This window comes from Mauremys mutica, chromosome 8 (assembly GCF_020497125.1).
Source record: "Mauremys mutica isolate MM-2020 ecotype Southern chromosome 8, ASM2049712v1, whole genome shotgun sequence".
NCBI classification, from domain to species: Eukaryota; Metazoa; Chordata; order Testudines; family Geoemydidae; genus Mauremys; species Mauremys mutica.
The window spans coordinates 20,447,991-20,469,653 of record NC_059079.1 but is presented as its reverse complement, the minus strand read 5'-3'; the positions used below and the strand labels follow the sequence as shown (position 1 = coordinate 20,469,653).

General features: G+C 46.3%; 1 protein-coding gene across 1 annotated transcript in view; it reads right to left on the bottom strand.

Moving 5' to 3' along the window:
- LRRC7 (leucine rich repeat containing 7) overlaps nucleotides 1–21,663 on the bottom strand; it is a 352,531-nt gene that overhangs the window by 180,530 nt on the left and 150,338 nt on the right. The window contains exons 5-6 of the mRNA XM_045028890.1: nucleotides 16,902–17,019; nucleotides 9,868–9,946 (exon numbers count right to left, since the gene is read on the bottom strand). Coding sequence (XP_044884825.1) covers nucleotides 9,868–9,946; nucleotides 16,902–17,019 — 197 coding nt within the window. The remainder of the gene's footprint in view (nucleotides 1–9,867; nucleotides 9,947–16,901; nucleotides 17,020–21,663) is intronic.

The window sequence follows — 21,663 nt, the reverse complement described above, 5'->3', positions numbered from 1 at the left end:
CATAACAGTCCACAATGAAGCTGGAGATCCAGTGGGAGAGACGTTGCGATGAGAGAGTGTGCAGCCTCGAAAGCGGTCAACGATGGCGAGGAAGAGACTAGTGGAGGCACAGAAGTCACGGGTGTGCTGGAGGTAGAGGGCTAGTGCTCAGCAGACATCGAGGGAGTGCAGCATGCACTCCCTAAAGGAGGCATGCAGCTTAGATTAGAAGGTGGGTAAGTGTACACACTGGTTGAGGTGGAATGGGGAGACCATTTTGGGAAGGAATTTGGGATGAAGGCATCCACCTTGTCACAGTGGAAGATGGTGAAGGGCAGTCCCACCATCATGGCTACCAGTTCACTGATGCACCGTCTGGAGGTGATGGCAACCATTGCCCAATCCCACCAGATCTTGCGCAGGACCTGGGGAAGCAGGAGAATTTGGGGCGGGGGGAGAGACATAACAGAGCACGTTGGTCCAGGGAATGAGAAAGGCATCTCCCTGGCAAAGAGGTCCCATCGAGGCATGCCCCACTGGCGAAAGATGGAGCAGATCGTGGATTTCCCACTCATGACTGGCATGGAAGAAATGACTGAGCTCATCCATTAGGAAGTTGCTCATGCCGGAAAGGTGTACAGCATGGAGGGTGATGCTGTGCCGGAGACACCAATTCCAAAGGTGAATGCCCTCCACACAGGGGGAGGGGGACCAGACCCCGCCCTGCTTGTTGACATAGACGACCACCACCATGTTGCTGGACAATACCTGGACATGGCAGGAACAGAGGAGTGGCAGAAAGGCCCGGGAGGCAAAGCGAATGGCACTTGGTTCCAGGATGTTGATGTGCATCCTTGCCTCTCGGGGTGACCAGAGGCCCTGGGCCTGCAACTATCCAAGTGGACTCCCCAGCCCACTAGTGAGGCATCAGTGGTGAGAGTGGAGCGAAGCATAGGAAGTGTGAACGGAATGCCCATGAGGACTGTGGATGGGTTACACCACCAGGACAGGGAGGCCAGGGCGAGGGGGGGGGGGAAATGAGTGAGTTTAGTGAGAGCGTCCCTTTGCAGGTCGTAGGTTGAGCAATAGCTACAGTTGGAGGCAACGCATATGCAAGCAAGCAAACGGAGTGATTGCAGTACAGGCAATCATCTGGCCTAAGAGAGAGAAGCACTGGCAAACGCGCATGCATGATCGGTGGTGTAGTTGTGCGATAAGAGCAGTAAGGGCAGCAAAGCAGTGTGAGGGGACTGGTAAGTAGCACAGGGACGAGGTCAGAAAGACGACCAGTGCCACCTGTAGGTAGGGGCGGAGGTATAGAGGCCCAGAACTAGAGGGTGACCCAAGAGTCCCTCCGTCTCTCCTTAAGGATTCATCAGTTTGGTCACCGAAGAGTTTTTGGTTATCGAAAGGGAAGTTCTCAAGTACGGTTTGGACCTCCTTCAGGGAACCGCTGGACTGCAGCAAGAAGTCACAGCGGAACACCAGTCCAGAAGCAACGGAGTGGGAGGTAGTGTCAGTAGCATCGACCGCAGCTTGAAGGACTACCTTGGCCACTAATTTGTGCTCGTCTAAGAGATGTTGAAAAAAACCGGTTACCCACTTTTTCATAACTATTGTTCTTTGAGATGTGCTGCTCATGTCCATTCCATTCTAGCTGTGCGTGTGCCCACGTGCGCAGTTATTGGAGATTTTTGCCTTACCCGTATCCATAGAGTCGGCCATGGTGCCCTCTGGAGTGCTGCACTCAAGCAGTGGTACATCAGGCACCGCCAGCCTTACACCCTCTCAGATCCTTCTTACCGACAACTCCAACAGAGGGGCAGGAGGACGTATAATGGAATGGACTTGAGCAACACATCTTGAAGAAAAACAGTTATGAAAAGTTGGGTAACCGTTTTTTCTTCTTTGAGTGCTTGCTCATGTCAATTCCATTCTAGAGTGACTCAAAAGCAATATCCACAAAGGTGGGCTAAGAGTTCACAGTCTTGCCGCTTGCAATACTGCTCTGCCAAAGCCAAGGTCATCTCAAGCTTGCTGGGTAAGCATGTAATGAGATGAAAACGTGTGGATAGATGACCAGGTAGCAGGCCGACAGATTTCTTGGATCGACACCTGCGCCAGGAAATCTGCTGATTATGCCCGCACCCTAGTTGAGTGCAGGGGCGGCTCCAGGCCCCAGCATGCCAAGCGCGTGCTTGGGGCGGCATGCCATGGGGGGCGCTCTGCCGGTCCCCGGGAGGGCGGCTGGTGGCTCCGGCGGACCTCCCGCAGGCGTCCCTGTGGAGGGTCCGCTGGTCCCGCGGGTTCGGTGGAGCATCCGCAGGCACGCCTCCGGGAGGTCCACTGGAGCTGCAGGACTGGCGGACTCTCCACAGGCACATCTGCGGGAGGTCCACCGGAACCAGCGGACTCTACACAGGCACGTCTGCGGGAGGTCCACCGGAGCCGCGGGACCGGCGACTGGCAGAGCGCCCCCCGCGGCGTGCCGCCATGCTTGGGGCAGCGAAATGGCTAGAGCCACCCCTGGTTGAGTGAGCTGTCACGATCACTGGCAGAGGCACCTTTGCCAGCTCATAAGCAACAAACAACTGCATTGACTTACGGAACGGCTTCATTCTGTCTATGTAGAAGGCCAGCGCCTGCCTGCAGCCTCATTCTTCATCTGACACATGAGGCTTGGGACAGAAGACTGGTAAGTATATGTCCTGACCAGTATGAAACGGGGAAATGACCTTGTTCAGAAATGCCGGGTGTGGGCACAACTGGACCGTATCCTTGTAGAAGACTGTATAAGGCGGTTCCTATGTGAGCGCCCTGATCATGGGCACCTTGGAGGCCACAGTTATAGTGACCAATAAAGAAACCTTCCAGGAGAGAAGCAGGAAGGAGCAGGAAGCCAAGGATTCGAAGGGAGGACCCATGACCCTTGACAGCACAAGATTCAGGTCCCAAGCGGGGGGACTGGGTCCCGGACGTGTGGGTAGAGGTACTCCAGACCTTTCAAGAACTGCTCTGTCATACGATGGGCGAAGACTGACCTGCCTTGAAACAGAGGGTGGAATGCTGAAATGGCCATCAGGTGGACTTTGACCAAAGAGAGGGATGGACAGGTTTAACGTACAGCAAATAGTCCAAGATGTCCTGCAACAGGGCCGCTTCAGCCCCGTGCCAATCTGAGACCCAACACGTGAATCATTTCCATTTCACCAAGTAGGTTGCCCTGGTGGAGGGTTTCCTGCTGCCCAGCAAAACCGTTGGACACCAGCAGAACACGCCTGTTCGTCCAAACTTAGCCATGCAGTAGCCAAGCTGTCAAGTGCGGCACCGCCAGGTTCGGATGCAGCAGATTGCTTGGCTCTGGGACAGCAAATCCAGCTGAAAAGGCAGCTGCAGCGGGACAGCTGCCAAAAAACTTAGCAACATGATGAATCGGTGCTGGTGAAGCCATGCTAGAGCTATCAGGATGTAGGACAAAGCAAACGTCTTCACCTTTACCAGGACCCTGAGGATTAATGGAACCGGTGAGAAGGCATACAGCAGTGCTCCTGACCACAGATCGAGAAAGTGTCTGACAGGGAGCCCTTGTCCCTTCCCTCAGAGAACAGAACGCATGGCATTTTCTGTTCCACCTAGACATGAACAGGCTGACCACCTCCAGATGGAGCGACCATCCGTGACAAGACAAGAAGGTCCTGCTGAGGCAATCTGCCAAGACGTTCTTGCTTCCAGGTAGGTGGGCGGCTACCAGATGAATGGCATGCCACACATACAAGTCCCAAAGGCTAAGCGCCTCCCGACAAGGGCCGAAGACCTGGGACCGCCCTGCCTGTTGATGTAATACATCGTGGCGATATTGTCCATCAGGACCTGCACCACCTTGCCTTTCAGGTGGGGGCAACAAAGCCTGGCAGGCCAGGCAAATCGCTCTGAGCTCTCTGATGTTGATATGAAGGGCTAGGTCATGTCAAAACCAATTACCCTGTATGATGAGCTTGCCCAAGTAGTCCCCCCAGATCTGATGCATCTGAGACCTAGATTAGTGACAGGGTCACAAAGGGAACTCCCTGCAGCATTGACTCAGGATTCAGCCACCAGTCCAGGGATGAAAGGATGTGGTTCGGCACCATGACCACTCGGTCCAGGGTGTGCCTGCTGGGGATATGGACCGAGGCCAGCCATGCTTGCAAAGGCCGTAGATGAAGTTGAGCATGGCTGATCAGATACATGCAGGCAGCCATCTGGCCCAGCAGTCGCATACAGTGTAGGCTGTGGTGAGCGGGTGGTTCTTTACATGGGAGATCAGGTCCAACATGGCCTGAAATCACGCTTTCAGGAGAAAGGCCCTGGCTTGCGTGGAGTCAAGAATCACGCTGATAAACTCTATGTGCTGGACTGGCATTAACATGGACTTTTGCATGTTTACCAACAGATCCAGATCGCAGCAGGTGGAACACACCAGATCAGGCTCCTTTGCACTTGCTCTGAAGATCTGCCCTTGATGAGCCAGTTGTCGAGATACAGGAAAATTTGGATCCCTCATTGTCTCAGATAAACCGCTGCTGGTGCCACACATTTTGTGAACACCCTGTGTACTGAAGACAGGTCAAAGGGCAGTGCCATGAACTGGAAATGGTGTCCAGCCAATATAAAACAGAGGAAACACCTGTGCCCTGGGAATATGGAGACATGAAAATAAATGTCCTTTAAACCGAGAGCTGTGTACCAGTCTCCTGGATCCAGGGAGGGGATGATGGAGGCCAGGGAAACCATGCGGAACTTCAATTTCTTGAGAGACTTGTTGAGGTGACACAGGTCCAGGATGGGTCTTAGTCCCCCCTTTGCCTTCGGGATTAGGAAGAAATGGGAGTAGAATCCTCGTCCTTCCATGTCCCAAGGAACCTCCGCCACAGCCCCCAGGCGCAGGAGCTTTTCGACCTCCTGCAAGAGGAGTTGCTCATGAGAACAGGCCCTGAGGAGGGACGGGGGTGGGTGAGAGGGAGGGGCAGCCATAAATTGCAGGGTATAGCCCTGAGATATTATATCCAGGACCCAATGGTCCAAGGTTACCTGCAACCAAGCCAAATGGTAGGAGCGGAGACAGTTGAGGAAAGAACACGATGGATCTGGGTAACTGACTGGGGCATCACTCTCGAGCGCACCCTCAAAATGAGCACTTCTGGCCCCCTAAGTGCTTGGCGGGACCTGGTTGCACAGGCAAGCAAGAGGAAGAAGGGCGGCGATGACTGAAACTAGTGTCCCTTCTTCTTGCAGAGCCCTGATGAGGCTGCCAGGGCTTTGGCGCTGGGGGTGCCAAACACCTGGGCCAGACCCTGCAGGAGAGATTCCTGGAACTTGCACAGAGCATCCCACCTTAAAAATATATCTGCCCAACGGGGTCTGATGATTTGCCACCCGAAAATGTAAGCTGGCCATTGAATAAATTTTTCTCCCAAAGAGATTGAGTCTTTTGGCCTCTTTGTTCTTGGGAGTCGAGGAGGTGTGACTCTGTTTGTCTTTTTCACTGGCCACAGACCCAACCAGCGAGCCCTGGGGTGGGTGGGTATATAGGTATTCAAAGTATCTCTTTTCAGCCCTTTTGGAGGGGGGAGAGATGGAAGAAGGGGTTTGCCATAGGCCTTTGGCAATTTTAAGAACTCTTTCATGTATGGGTAGGGCAACCCGGGTAGGCACAGGCTGAGAGGACATTAAAGAGGGTATCCTCCTGCTCCATCATCTCCTGCACCTCCAGGCCAAAATCCTCAGCCACATGCCGAAGTAGAGCCTCATGTTCCTTGAAGTCGTCTGGTGTGCTAGCCCTTGAAGGCCCCACAACCGCCTTGTCCATTGATGACAAGGAAGATTGGACTGCTGGAGGGAGTCCCAGGGGTTCTACCACCTCCAGAGCAGGAGACTTAGGGGTGGGCACAGACTCCTTCGTCAGACCTCTGAACAGGTCCCCTGCACCAAGCCCGGTGCCATTGTTGCCGCCAAACGATGCTCCAAAGCGGCAACCAAAGAGCGCTGCAAAGGGGGCATCGTCATCACAAGTGCTCCCCATGAGCTCCAATAAGGCCACTGTGCTGGAATGGCTGTGCTGCCACTGCAGTGCTGCAGACAATGGCCCAGGCTCTAGTGCCCAATCTCGCCGATGGGACCTGGGCAATGGGCTGAACTGGCCCTCTGTGCTGGAGGAATCCCTTCCAGTGACCAGGGAGGGGTTGTCGAAGCCTGCGTCTGCTTGCTGGTCATGGCTACTGATGACCTATGCGAGTTGGGTGATGGTTGTCGGTACTGGGGAGATTGGTACCAGTGCTGGGGGGACCGGAGCCGAGACGGGGAATGCTCCCACTGCGCTGGCAATTGGTTGTCCTGGAGGATGACTGGTGCCAGGAATAATATGGGGAATGACGTTCTCATGCCGGTGAGTAGTGCTGAGGGGATCTTGACACTGGTCTGGGTGACCGAGGGCGAGTGTTGGACCTGTCCCAGGATCCACAACATGATTGGGAGGATCACTGCCTCTTCTCCAGTGACTGGTGGTACTCTCCTGCTCCTTTAGGGGTCTTAGTGTCTGGCTTGCCCTCTTGTGGAGCCTGAGCTGAGTCCTGTGGCACCCGAGTTGTTAGCGGCGGAGGCCTCTGCATTCTCTGCACCTTGGAAGATGACGGTGCCAAGGGTGTGGATCCCATACCGCTCCCAGGAGTCAGTGGCAGACTTTTGAGGGGGCTGGGAGTCCCAACCGGGGAGGCACGAACATGTGGCTCCGGAGTGGCCTGGCAGTTTGGCCCAGGTCCCTTGCTTGACGACCCTTGGACCTTTTTGCTCGGCACCAGGGAGCGTTTCCTGGGGCGAAGTCCCTGCTGCAACCCTAACTGCTAATTAACAATTACATTTAACAACTATTTAACTAATACTATAAACAAACTATTTACAAAGGCTTCAAGGCATAAAGTTGGTTGAGATTAAAAACTGCTAGCCCTTGCCAAGCAGGGAAAGGCTTTCCGACTAACCACCATGGGCAGTAAGAAGGAACTGAATGGGCATAGGGTCAGCAGTGCCTGGTATACTGCTGCACGAGCACGGCACTCCAGAGGGTGCCACAGCTGACTCTATGGATACTGCTAAGGCAAAAATCTCAGACAACTGCACAAGAGGGCACGTGCACACCTAGAATGGAATCAACATGAGCAAGTGCTCGAAGAAGTGCTGCTGCTTATCCAGTGGTAGGAAGGCTTGAAAATCCGCAAGATTGGTTTAGGATAAGAAAGTCATATTTTGCCAGGATGGCCTGGTAAACTGGCACTGCAGAAGTGCAGGCCCACAGAGCAGTAGACCAATAAGACCAAGCTTCTTCGCTGCCTGGTCCGAGGAGGTGGACCGAAGATGTTGCTGGTGGGCACATTCCATGGTCACCTAGATCACCAAGGAATTTGGTGGTGGGTGGGAGAACAAGTCTACATGGTTGGCTGGCACACTGTATCTGCACTTGGATTGTTTTGGGGTCAGGACACAGGAGGCCAGAGTGTGCAAAACCGCTTGCGCTAGTTCAAGGATGGCATAGTGTATGGGCAAGGCGGTATGGGAAAATCCTGGGGGGTAAAGGATGTCCAGGAGCTGATTGTGGGGTTCCTGTACATCTTCCATGGGGAGGTTGAGAGCAGCTGCCATGTGGCAGAGAAGGTCCTCATACTGGATGTGTAATCCGGAGGTGAGAGGAGGAGGAGAAGGAATGGGCATGTCATCCGGTGAGAAGAAGCGCCAGTGGGAACCAAGGGAGCCAATAGTGCCGGCAGCACAGAGGGCACCGGAAGAGCAGAAGCATTGTGTGGATCCTCAAAGACAGAGGGATCAATGGGAGGTGGACACGGGCAGTGCTGCAGGCATGACGAGAGTCCGCACTGGATTCCAGACAGACCAGTAGGGCCGAGCATAGGGGTCATTGGGCATCAGTGGTCCCCGTGGGTAGGCAAGCCATGGATTGGCCAGTGGATCCTAGGGGGGCAGAGAGGGCTGGCTGCAGGGGTCCAAGCTGTAGGAGTGAGCCAGGAAGAAGGCTGGGTCCTGTTCGGAAGACCAGTCTGACTCTGAAGATGGATCTGGTAGAGACAGACCCATCAGTGTGGGGTGGGATGACTCCGGGCAATCCATGAGCAGGAGAGGTGTTTCATAGCCAGAGACGGAGGACTGAGATTAACCAGTGGTCCAGAATGTGGAGGAGAGCCAGCAAGCAGCAGCAGTTTAGCCGTCAGTGTCGGGGGGACAAACATCCCAGTGTGTGCACAAGACCAGATGGGCAGGCTGGATGGTCTTTGCAGTGTGGACAGTGCCAGAGGTGATGGTAGCGGGATGGAAACCATGGCTAAGGATGGTGCCAACAGAGCGTGATGCTTTGATTTATGCTCCGAACACGTGACCCAACCTGGCGCAACTTGGGGAGGTAATGTTGTATTTAGCAGCAGTCCCTGTCGGGGAGCCGCCCTTGTTTCCAGTGAGTGTCGTTCTTACGCACACAGTGGGATTTGAGCAGAGGTGGCGGTACCGCTGGCACTGGGTGGGAAGGACTGGGGGAAGCGCCTGCTGCCAGTGGGCACTCTGACAGATCCACCGGTGCTGGATCCAAAGGGCCACATTGCTTCTTCCATGAGGAACTTATGGAGGCAAAGCTCCTGAGCTTCCTGAGTATGGGGCAGAATCAATCAGCAGCGAGCGGTGATATGGACTTTGCCCAAGCAGTAAAGGCAACATTGGTGCTTGTTGCTCACAGAGAAGGAGTGAGGGCACAAACCACAGGACTTAAAACCTGGCTTGCCTGAAAGAACAAGGAGCAATGGTCTGCAGTGTGGGAGGTCTAAGCTGGATATTAGGAAAAACTATCTCACTAGGAGGGTGGTGAATCATTGGAATGGGTTACCTAGGGAGGTGGTGGAATCTCCATTCTTAGAGGTTTTTAAGGCCCAGCTTGACAAAGCCCTGGGTGGGATGATTTAGTTGGCGTTGGTCCTGCTTTGAGCAGGGGGTTGGACTAGATGACCTCCTGAGGTCTCTTCCAATCCCAATCTTCTATGATAGTCCCCAGGCTGCAGAAGAGTCCCACAAAGGGAGGGAAAGTCTAAAACAGTAACAACTAGCAACTATCTGAATGGACAACTAACTACAACTAGAGAAGAAAAAACTATGTACAAGGAAAAACGGTGAAAAAGGCAGTACTTGTAGCAAACTAGGAGCACCAAGGAACAGGGGTTCTGATTCTGGCCATGCAGCAGTAAGAGGGAACTGGACCGGCATCGACCCATACAGCCTCTTAAAGCCTCAGACATGTGATGTAACTGACACTATGAACAGTTCTGGCTCTGGTGCACATTCACACCATGTTTGGAATCCACATAGAAGAAGGAAAGGTTTTCAAATATGTTATGCAAAATTGGAAAGTAAGTATCTGTATTTGTGTAATCTACACACAGTGCATTTTTTTAATCAGAATTCACCCCTCCCATCAAAAATCCAGAGTGATCAGACTTTGTGTAGGGCATTAAGTGGATGACTGGATAGAATTCACACCCATTGACATGCAAGTAATGATGCTACAGCACAGCCTCTCTGTGGCTTTTGTTTCAATTTACTGGCATGAATAATGGCTACAGAAGATTCACCCCAATGGATCCACATAAATGAAGATCCAGAGTGACTCCTTTCCAACAACCTGCACAGCAAGTTACTGATGCATCAACTTGGGTGAAATTCATCCTTAATTTGGGATCTTAATTAAAAAAATAATTAAATTAACTTTGTACACGGGCTTTGCAGTGCACCTTTACTTTTCACTTCCACATCTATAAAATATCTGCAGTGATAAATATAAACATAACTCTAATTATTGATACTCACTTAGAAATTGGATTGACACTGGCTTCAATAATTGTTAAACACTTACAGCACTTTATAGTTTCTGGAAAATCTTGAATCCCTAGAAAGAAAAAAGTTTGAAAGGTATTATAAGGATGTCCTATGAAAAACTGCTAAACTTGCTTTGCTTCTAGATATCTAATTTAGTCAAGTTAGATGTCTAAATGAACAGAGCCTGATGAGATAAATCCTAGAATACTTAAGGAACTGGCTCAAGAGATCTCTGGGCACATTAGTGATTATCTTTGAGAACGGGAGATACACCAGAGGACTGGAAAAGGGCAAATATAGTACCTATTTATAAAAAAGGGGAATAAGGACAACCCATGGAATTATAGGCCAGTCAGTTTAACGTTGGTACCAAAACATAATGTAGCAAATAATCAAACAGTTTGTAAGCACCTAGAAGAAAATAAGGTAGTAACAGTCAACACAAATTTGTCAAGAACAGATCATGTCAAACCAACCTAATATCCTTCTTTGACAGTATAACAACCATTGTGGATAGTGGGAAGCAGATGATGTGATATATCTCAACTTTAGTAAGGTTTTTGATACTGTCTCACATGACCTTCTTATAAACAAACTTGAGAAATATACTCTAGATCAGTGGTTTTCAACCTGTGATCCATGGACCTCCGAGGGTCCATAGACTATACCTAGGATTTCCAAAGGGATCTGGCACTCCATTTGAAATGTTTTAGGGGTCCACAAATGAGAAAAGTTTGTAAACTACTTGTTTAGATGAACCTATTATAAGGTAGGTGCATAACTGGCTGGAAAACCATACTCAGAGAGTAGTTATCAATGGTTCACAATCAAGCTGGAAGGGCATATCAAGTAGGGTCCTAGAGGGATCTGTCTTGGGTCCAGTTCTATTCAATATCTTCAATAAATGATTTGGATAATGGCATAGAGAGTACACTTATAAAGTTTGTGTATGATACCACCTTGGCACTTTGTAGGACTACAACTCAAAATTATTTTTACAAACTGGAGAAACGGTCTTAAATAAATAGCATAAAATTCAATACATCAACTACAAACCGGAAAATGACTGCCAAGGAAAGAGTACTGCAGAAAGGGATCTGGGGTTACAGTGGATCGCAAACTAAATATGAGCTAACAATGTAATACAGTTGCAAAAAAAGCGAACATCATTCTGGGATGTATTAGCAAAAGTGCTGAAACCAATTAATGAGAAGTAATTGTTCCACTTTACTCAGCACTTATAAAGCCTCAACTGGAGTATTGTGTCCAGTTCTGGATGCCACACTTCAGGAAAGATATGGACAAACTGGAGAAAGCCCAGAGGACAGCAACAAAACTGATTAATGATCTAGAAATCTTGACCAATGAGGAAAGACTGAAAAAAATTGGTTTCTTTAGTCTGGAGAAGCGAAGACTGATGGGGGACGTGATAACAGTCTTCAAGTACATAAAAGGTTGTTATAAAGGGGAGGGTGATAAACTGTTTTCCTTAACCACTGAGGACAGGACAAAAGTAATGGGCTTAAGTTGCAGCAAGGGAGATTTAGGTTAGACATTAGAAAAAACCTTCTTATCTGTAAGTGTGGTTAAGCACTGGAACAAATTACCTAGGGAGGCTGTGGACGTTAAGAACAGGTTAAACAAACATTAGTCAGAGATGGTCTAGAAAGATAATACTGTGTCGTGCCTCAGTACAGGGATTGGACTATATGTCTTGAGGTCCCTTCCAGTCCTACATTTCTATAATTCTATCTTCACCAAAAAGTTTTCATTATTAATGTAAAGTACTGCTATAAATTCAGGTCAGCATTCAGACATTAATAGGTTTTTGTATTTTTTTCATTATTACTGATCTTTCAGTTGTCTGTGAGGTGGCTATAAAGCTTATATTCCCAAAAATCAACTGCAGTATTTGGGTAAATACTTCTGGCAGGTCCACAGAATAGTAGCCAACATAGGTACCATCATTTGCAAAACTCCCACTGGATCCAATGCGGAGTACCACCAATGTAGGGTTATGAAAGTATTTTGTCTATATTTTGTGACTGTTACAGTCATGATTCGAATACCAGAACTGGCAAAATTTTATATATTGCTTAGAAAAAATCCTTTTATCCTTTTATCTTCAATCAATGGTAATTGCAATTGCTATTCAAGACCTATGTCAGGGTTGGCAACCTTTCAGAAGCGGTGTGCCGAGACTTCATTTATTCACTTTAAGGTTTCACATGCCAGTCATATATTTAAATGTTTTTAGAAGGTCTCTATCTATAAGTCTATATATGATATAACTAAACTATTGTTGTATTGTAAAATAAACAAGGTTTTCAAAATGCTTAAGAAGCTTCATTTAAAATTAAATTAAAATGTTGATCTTACACTGCCAGTCCGCTCAGCCCGCTGCTGGTCTGGGGTTCTGTTCATCTAGGCTGGCAGCGGGCTGAGCGGGGCCTGTGGCCGGGACCCCAGCTGGCAAGGGTCCGGCAACCAGAACCCCAGACCGGCAGCGGGCTGTGTGGGGCCGGCGGCCGGGACCCCAGACCGGCAGTGGGCTGAGCAGCTTAGCCCGCTGTCACTCAGGGGTTCCATCCGCCGGCTCCTGCCAGCCGGGATCCCAGCTGCCGGACCTGCTCAGTCCGCTACCGGTCTAGGGTGAGAAAAACTGTTTGATTCAAATACTGCATAGTCTAATATGATTTAAGATTTAGACGGAGCACTTACCTTTTATTTTCTTCGGTAACTATCTCTAACCTTTTGCGCCTGCCACTTATAATCATTTAAAATCTTTCTCTAGTTAATAAATCTGTTTTATATTTTACCTAAAACAGTGTGTTTGGTTAAGTGTCTGGGAAATCTCAGCTCAGTTTACAAAGGCTAGCAGGTGTCCTCTCCACATTGAGGGAGGAGTGGACTTGGTAATAAACTTACACTGGTCAGGCTTCTGAAGAGGGCAAGATGGTATATTCCACGGGTGCAAGGCTGTGGGCTTGGGAGATTTGCTGGTGCCTTTTTCTGTGTGATTTGTGAGTGGTTCAGGGAGCATTCACACAATTTAGCTGGGTGTGGGGCTGGTCACCAGCAAAGCATTGTGAAAGACAACCCAGGCTGGAGAATTGAAAGGGCACAGAGGTACCCCAGCTGCAGATTGTACCCCAGGGATCCTGTCACAACTATACTGGACATTTCCTTAAGAGGTTAATTTCACTTCTATTCCATGAAATAACTTTCCCCTAACTAAGCTGATATACACTCAAATTGTGAGAGAAACCAAGAGAGAGAAAGAAATGGCTCCCAATGGTCTATGTAAGTGTAAGAATCAAGCATGGATATAAAAAAAGAAACAACTAATAATTACAAATGTATGTGTCAGGGTGCATATCAAAGCCTGACTGATTTGTTCAATTGAGTTCTATCTATTTTGGTTTAAAAACAACAAAAAGACTAAATGAGAATGGAACTTAATTCCTTACCCCTTCTCACAATCCATTTACCTTTCTGATAATTTATTATGAATGCTTACATTAACTACTTGCTTCTCTCCAGGAGAGCATGACTGGAATAAATACAATTTCGACTTGGTAAGTAAGCAAGAAAAGTAAATCACAGATAGTTAAAAAATGGAAGAACACATAGATGACAAGAACTCTGCTTATGTTTATAATGTGGGTACAAATATAGAAACTAATGTCTCTGTAAAAAGTCTATGTATAGCTTACTGTGTTCCTAAAGTGCCAGGACTGTGAAAAACATTTGTAGCGTCACATCTTGCCATTGTTCCCTGTGCAGAACTGCCACTGAAGCCAGTAGGAAATTAACTTTTCCATACATAGCAGGACATAGCTCAAAAAATTATAATCATGGCAGGGTTAGCAGACTTTCAGGTATGGCTACTGGTGTAAGTAGAAATGCACAACAACATTACTAGCAGCAAGAACTGCTGATATTTTCTATTCACTGACCCTCCTCCCTGACTTGTTAAAGTATTCTAAGTACTTTATGTGTCTGTATCAGTATGACAACTGTCTGTATTCTAAGTATTGCAAGTCATCAGTTGAAGTTACTTATGTTAATTTTTTTTATTAGACATGACATGGAAACAGCCTCTGGCTGTTTACTCTGTGAACGGAGTGAAGTAACCCACGAGGTGACAAACTCAAATGCAACATCAGCTATAGAGTGCTGACACAAAAAATATTACATCTGAGCATGCCACCCAAGGACTAGGATAGGGGTAGGCAACCTATGGCACGCATGCCGAAGGCGGCACGTGAGCTGATTTTCAGTGGCACTCACACTGCCCAGGTCCTGGCCACCGGACCGGGGGGGTTCTGCATTTTAATTTAATTTTAAATGAAGCTTCTTAAACATTTTTAAAACCTTATTTCCTTACACACAACAACAGTTTAGTTATATATTATAGACTTATAAGAAAGACACCTTCTAAAAATGTTAAAATGTATTACTGGCACGTGAAACCTTAAGTCAGACTGAATAAATGAAGACTCGGCAAACCACTTCTGAAAGGTTGCCGACCCCTGGACTAGGAGATTACAGTCTGATGCTGTTAATGGAAACTAGTAGCTTTGTGCCATTTCCCAGCCACATTCTAGTTTTTAAAGTAAAGTCTAACCTTTTTCCATTTAAATTTTCAGTATAATCTTTTATTTTGGGGGAAGATAAATACCCAAATATTAGTAAAGTATATTCTAATACACTATATCAGGTATGGACATTTTGCTTTTTATTCCCCAAAATAAAGATAAGATTTATTTTCTACTAACTCTTTCTGCCTTTCATTCATTTTTGAACTGCTCGTCTTTCCCACTTGTACTTCCTGTCTTCTCTGACCTCCTTGTTTATAACTCTAACCTTGACCTTGGGTAAAATTTTCAAAAGCACCTGAAGACCAGTGATGGAGAATCCACCACAAACTGTGATTAAAATGTGCGCCTTATTTCAAATCTGAATTTGTCTAGCTTCAACTTCCAGCCATTGGCTCTTCCTATACCTTTGTCTGACAGATTGAAGAACTTTCTATTACCAAATTTCTGTTTCCCCTGTAGGTACTTTTAAACTGTAATTACGTCACCCCTTACCCTTCTCTTTGAGCAAGGAAAGTGGACACTGAGGGTTAGCTGTCCTGCTGCACTCCATGGAGATGAGCAGGGGACCCAGGTGCTGATTTTATTCATTCATTTAATTATCAGTAGTTTATCCCCATAATCCTGCTTCAGACGGGAGAAGGAAATTGAAATATTTTCCAAGAAATCTTCAAGCAGCAAGCAATTTTCCTTCCCTGCATGGGTTCTCTCTGAGTTTCTCAATGAAGGAATTGGCCTGGGACTCAGGGACCGGTTTCCCAGAAGCTATACCCTCTTTTGCATGTAATCCATATGGGCTAGATAGATCTGTGTTTCCTTTGGAGGTCTCAGCCTTGGAGCCTATTACCCCTTTTCACACTCTCTGGTGTTGGCAATGCCCATGGTGTGCCCAGTGCCCCGCCATCCATGACCCATGGGGAAGAAGAGTGGGAGACAGAGACCGAGTTCTGTAGTCAGAGGCATGGCTGCTTGTTCAGGCTAGAGAGACTCAGGTGCAATCTTCTATCCGGTGCACTGCCCTTCTGGTTTCACACCTCTCCTGGAGATGGGGGATAGGTGGCTGCTTGCTGCTGGAGCCAGCTCTTTTCCAGTCTTGCCTGGCTCCTGGCCTGTAGAAGGGTGGCACCAATGCAACCCCATCAGGCTTTGGCTTCAAGGGAAGCTTTATCCCTGGCTTTATCTTCACTATAAAAGTAGGTGTATTCTTAACTCAAAATAGCATGTCCTGCTAGCTTGTGCACAAACTATAACCTGCCTTGTCTGTCTTCACTAGGATTTTACATCAAGTTACCTAAGTTAAGAATAGGCCTTTTTTTGTAGTGAAGACAAGCCCCCTGAAGTCTGCAGGGGCAGCAGCCATTGCAAACACCTCAGAGGGGAAGTGGAGCCAAGGGGACAATCTCCCCAAAAGGTGAATGCAGCCCTGGAACGTGGCTGGAAGTTTAGACAGAAATTTATGAACCAAATTGTTAGTCAAATTTTTTTTGAAAAGCTCTACAGCAGAGAGGTCTGGCTAGGCCATGGGCCACTTTGGAGACAGAATAAAATGGAGGGATCTTAATGGGACAGACTATCCCCCTGCTGCTAGTGACTGACAGGTCTAGTTCTGCCCCTAAAATGCAAACAGGATGAAGAAATGTATATGTGGACCGTAGCACGATGAATATCTACTCTAGTCACTGTAAGATTCACAAGGAAGCAGGAGTAGGAATCAAAAATATATTTTAATAACAGTTTTGATTAGAATAAAGTGAGTCAGGTGTACAGTGCTAAAGAATAGTTGCCTGGGTTTTGTTTTTGGGATCTTCACCTACACCAATAATGAAAATCTGCTAGAAGAGAATATCCAATTAGGCAATATTGTTACTTCAGTGAAAAACTGAACATAAACAAATCCATGCTATGGTACTGTCATCTGTCTCTTAATCACACCATAATTCATGCTGAAACTTGAATATCACTAAAATTGTTTTAATTCCAACATTCAGATTCATTGCTGACTTGCTAAATGGTTAAACTATTTAGCATGTGATTTTATTTATTTTTAAATCTCACTTTATCTGCTACTGTATATTGTGCATTGGGAACGTATTAATCCTTATAAAACATAAAATAAATTTCAGGTTCTATAGCTATTTTACACTATCAAGGCCAAATTCTGGCAGGCATTGCACACAGATGTATATTGGAGGATGGGGATGAAATCTTTACTGACCACAGTGAAATGTCAGAGAGCCCACTAAAAGGAGTGGAACTACTTTGGTTGTTAACAGAAAGCAAAATTTAGTTAATTTGTTTTAGAGTTTTTTTGGAAGAGTAACTTTTTCATTCATTTAGCATTACAATCTTATTACAGCAACACTATGCAAAATGTTCAAAAATTTCAACACATAATTTCAAATTATTTTATTGTTGTGTTCTTACCATTTTTACTGATGTCAAGTTCCTTGAGATTAACTAAACTAGCAATAGTGGTTGGCAGGCTTGAAAGGTCGTTGTCTGGTATACTCAGTTTACGTAGAGCTTGACAGTTGAACAATTGCTACAACATGAAAAAGAACAACTGCAATTAACATATTTTAGTAAAATTCAGTTTAGCAATGTTATTTACACACAGATGCAATAATAACTATCATAAAAATATTTTCGTTATTTTTAGCCTATTATTTTGCTGTCCTCAATCAACCTATATTAAAACTGTTTGGGAAGACGTACTTATAGATTACATTACACTTTAAACAAGGAAGATTACCCAGAGATAAATGTGCTGCTTACAAATAATTCCTAATGAAATATAGTTTTAAGATGGACCTTTATAAGTTTATGAATGTGATTATATGATGGGGTTGCTCATGATAGCAGGGGACTGGTCTTGATGATCCACAAGGTCCCTTGCAGTCCTATAATTTTATAACAATAATAGAGCTATTTGAACATTTTTCAGCAGAACTTTTCCCCCCGTCAGAAAATGCAAATTCTTCAAAATTCAATATAAAAAATGTTTCATGTGAATGTGTCAATTTTGATGAAATTTTTGATGGGAAAAAGATGAAATATTCATTTCAATAATGACAATAAGGTAAAATGTTTCATTACTTTATATTTCAATTCAATTTGCTTCAATTTTTATATTACATTAAAATATTCATTTTAATATATTACATTTTTCATAATTTTCACTCCATAGGAAATTTTGAAATTTCTGCTTTTTGTTTCAATTTAAAACAATTCTTTTCCAAGTGTTGGAATTTCCCATGGAACAAAATTTCATTTACTGACTAGCTGTAATCAATATATCATATGGTAACCATTTATACTGCTGCTTCTTCCATATAATAGCAGTTGTTATCCAACTACAGCAACTTCAAACCCAAGATAAATACTAAAATAATGGAGACAATACTGTACTGAGCAAGAGAAGTCTCTAGAGCTAGAATGTGACATTTAGACACAGTGCATTGTAAGGGGCAAGTACAGAGCTTTTTTATGAGGAGGAAGCAAGCTGCACCTTTAAGATGGGGAAGCCTGCTCTCCATCACTCAATCCATTCCTCAAGCTGGTGCAGGTGTGGGGGTGAAGCCGTGGCACACCCTCCTCCCTTGGAGTGGTGTGTCTCCCCCCCATGGATGCATGCAAGGAACAGTCTACATGCTCTCCAAACACAGGGACAGCGTGCGCCTATTAGTGTAAAGGACATATAATGGAAAAATAGACTGCAAGAGCGGAGGACAGGGAAACTCAGTCCATGGCTGGCTGGCCTGACTATTAAAAAAACTGATGTCCCCAGGAGCATCACTCTGCATATTCTGGCTTCAGGTATCTGCAAAGTGACCTCTCCCCTAGCCACCTATCATACAGACTGCATATATCTTGCAATGCTTAGGTGCTTAACCCCAACCCCTCATTTGTGTACTGCAGATTTTTAAGCAGTTACCTTGTAAAAATGAGTTTGTTATTACTAGTCACTAGTCTAATTATTAATATAATTAGAAAACAAGTTTACCCAGTGATCTTTGAATGAGTCTATGGATTCCAAAAAGAGCTTACTCTCCTTTGGAGGAATCTTCATGACTCTTCAGAAGTTAATGGTATTTTCAAAACAGCTTTGATACCTCTTTTTTGCAAAGTTTCATATCCAAATGACATTTAACTTTGTACCCAAATGTCTATTTGAGAATGTAGCTTGATTTGATTACCAAACTGAGCAAATAAAGAAAACTAGGTAGCAGGGAATTAACTACAAATGACGCTCAAAAGCTAATGTGAACTAGACAAGTCATTTAAAGTAAATTTGAGCTCATTTTCAGGCTCTCACTTTTTTTGAAAACACTATAAGTTTACATCTGAGCCTTTTAATAACAAGAACCCTCTGAGCTGCTTTTCAAGGCAGTATACTTTCTCCAAAACTGGAAGTCCAAAACCAGCTTTAACCAAATGGGAATCACATTAATAGAATATAGGCAGAATGAAACATATAGGACAATGACCACCACAAATTTCTAACAAATAGGAGTGGTTTTTTTAACTGAAAGAATTCCTCTAGACTTCCTCTATGCATTGACAGACTTTTGCTGTTAAGCCTTCTCTTTTCCTTTCAAAAAAGGCATTATCCTAAGAATTGCTTTTACGTTTATTACAAAAAAAATACTAGGGCTGTCAAGCGATTAAAAAAATTAATCGCAATTAATCGCACTGTTAAACAGAATACCATTTAGTTAAATATTTTTGGATGTTTTCTACATTTTCAAATATATTTATTTCTATTACAACACAGAATGCCAAGTACTCACTTTATATTTTTGATTACAAATATTAATACTGTAAAAAACAAAAGGACAGTTACCTGTTCCATAACTGGCGTTCTTCGAGATGTGTTGCTCCTGTCTATTCCACAGTAGGTGTGTGCGCTCGCCACATGCACCAGTGCCGGAAGGTTTTCCCTTAGCAGTATCCGTACTGGGGGAGCACCGCGGCGATCCCTGGAGTGGCACCTGTATACCGCGCTATAAGGGGAGCCGCGGGCTCCCCCCACCCTCGGTTCCTTCTTGCCGGACAACTCCGACAGAGGGGAAGGAGGACGGGATGTGGAATAGACAGGAGCAACACATCTCAAAGAACGCCAGTTACGGAACAGGTAACTGTTCTTTCTTCTTCGAGTGATTGCTCCTGTGTATTCCACAGTTGGTGATTCCAAACAATATCCGTGGGAGGTGGGTAGGAGTTCACGATGGTTGGGGACGAAGTACCCAGCATCATCCCTAGACTGGGAGATGATCGCGTAATGCCAAGTAAATGTGTGAACTGATGCTCAAGTGGCCGCCCTACAAATGTCCTGGATGGGGACACGGGCGATGTAGGCAGCTGAGGAGGCCTGAGCCCTCGTAGAGTGTGCCCTGACGATCGGTGGCAGGGAAATCCCTGCCAAATCATAGCACATGCATATGCACGAGGTGATCCAGTGGGAAAGCCGCTGGGTGGAGATAGGTTGCCCCCTTGCCCGCTTGGCCGAGGCAACAAATAGTTGAGATGATTTCCGGAATGGCTTAGTCCGATCCAGGTAAACAGCCAGCGCCCGACGCACGTCGAGCGTGTGGAGGCAGCGTTCCTCATTAGAGGAGTGGGGTTTAGAGCAGAGCATGGGAGTAAGATGCTCTGCTCCATATGGAAGATGGAGACCACCTTCAGGAGGAACGCCGGGTGTGGGCGGAGCTGGACTTTATCTCTATGAAAAACCGTATGGGGGCTCCCAGGCTAAGGCCCTGAGTTCCGAGACACATCGGGCTGACATAATCGCGACGAGGAAGGCCACCTTCCACGAGAGGTGCAACTAGGAATACGTGGTCAGGGGTTCGAAGGGAGAATCATAGAATCATAGAATCTCAGGGTTGGAAGGGACCTCAGGAGGTCATCTAGTCCAACCCCCTGCTCAAAGCAGGACCAAACCCAACTAAATCATCCCAGCCAGGGCTTTGTCAAGCCTGACCTTAAAAACCTCTAAGGAAGGAGATTCCACTACCTCCCTAGGTAACCCATTCCAGTTCTTCACCACCCTACTAGTGAAAAAGTTTTTCCTAATATCCAGCCTAAACCTCCCCCTCTGCAACTTGAGACCATTACTCCTTGTTCTGTCATCTTCTACCACTGAGAACAGTCTAGATCCATCCTCTTTGGAACCCCCTTTCAGGTAGTTGAAAGCAGCTATCAAATCCCCCCTCATTCTTCTCTTCTGCAGACTAAACAATCCCAGTTCCCTCAGCCTCTCCTCATAAGTCATGTGCTCCAGCCCCCTAATCATTTTTGTTGCCCTCCGCTGGACTCTCTCCAATTTGTCCACATCCTTCTTGTAGTGTGGGGCCCAAAACTGGACACAGTACTCCAAATGAGGCCTCACCAGTGCTGAGTAGAGGGGAATGATCACATCCCTTGATCTGCTGGAAATGCCCCTACTTATACAACCCAAAATGCCATTAGCCTTCTTGGCAACAAGGGCACACTGTTGACTCATATTCAGCTTTTCGTCCACCGTAACCCCTAGGTCCTTTTCTGCAGAACTGCTGCCCAGCCATTTGGTCCCTAGTCTGTAGCAGTGCATGGGATTCTTCCGTCCTAAGTGCAGGACTCTGCACTTGTCCTTGTTGAACCTCATCATATTTCTTTTGGCCCAATCCTCTAATTTGTCTAGGTCCCTCTGTATCCTATCCCTACCCTCCAGCGTATCAACCACTCCTCCCAGTTTAGTGTCATCTGCAAACTTCCTAAGGGTGCAGTCCACACCATCCTCCAGATCGTTAATGAAGATATTGAATAAAACCGGCCCCAGCACCGACCCTTGGGGCACTCCACTTGATACCGGCTGCCAACTAGACATGGAACCATTGATCACTACCCGTTGAGCCCGACCATCTAGCCAGTTTTCTATCCACCTTACTGTCCATTCATCCAGCCCATACTTCTTTAACTTGCTGGCAAGAATACTGTGGGAGACTGTATCAAAAGCTTTGCTAAAGTCCAGAAATAGTACATCCACTGCTTTCCCCTCATCCACAGAGCCGGTTATCTCATCATAGAAGGCAATTAGGTTAGTCAGGCATGACTTGCCCTTGGTGAATCCATGCTGACTGTTCCTGATCACTTTCCCTTCCTTTAAGTGGTTCAGGATTGATTCCTTGAGGACCTGTTCCATGAT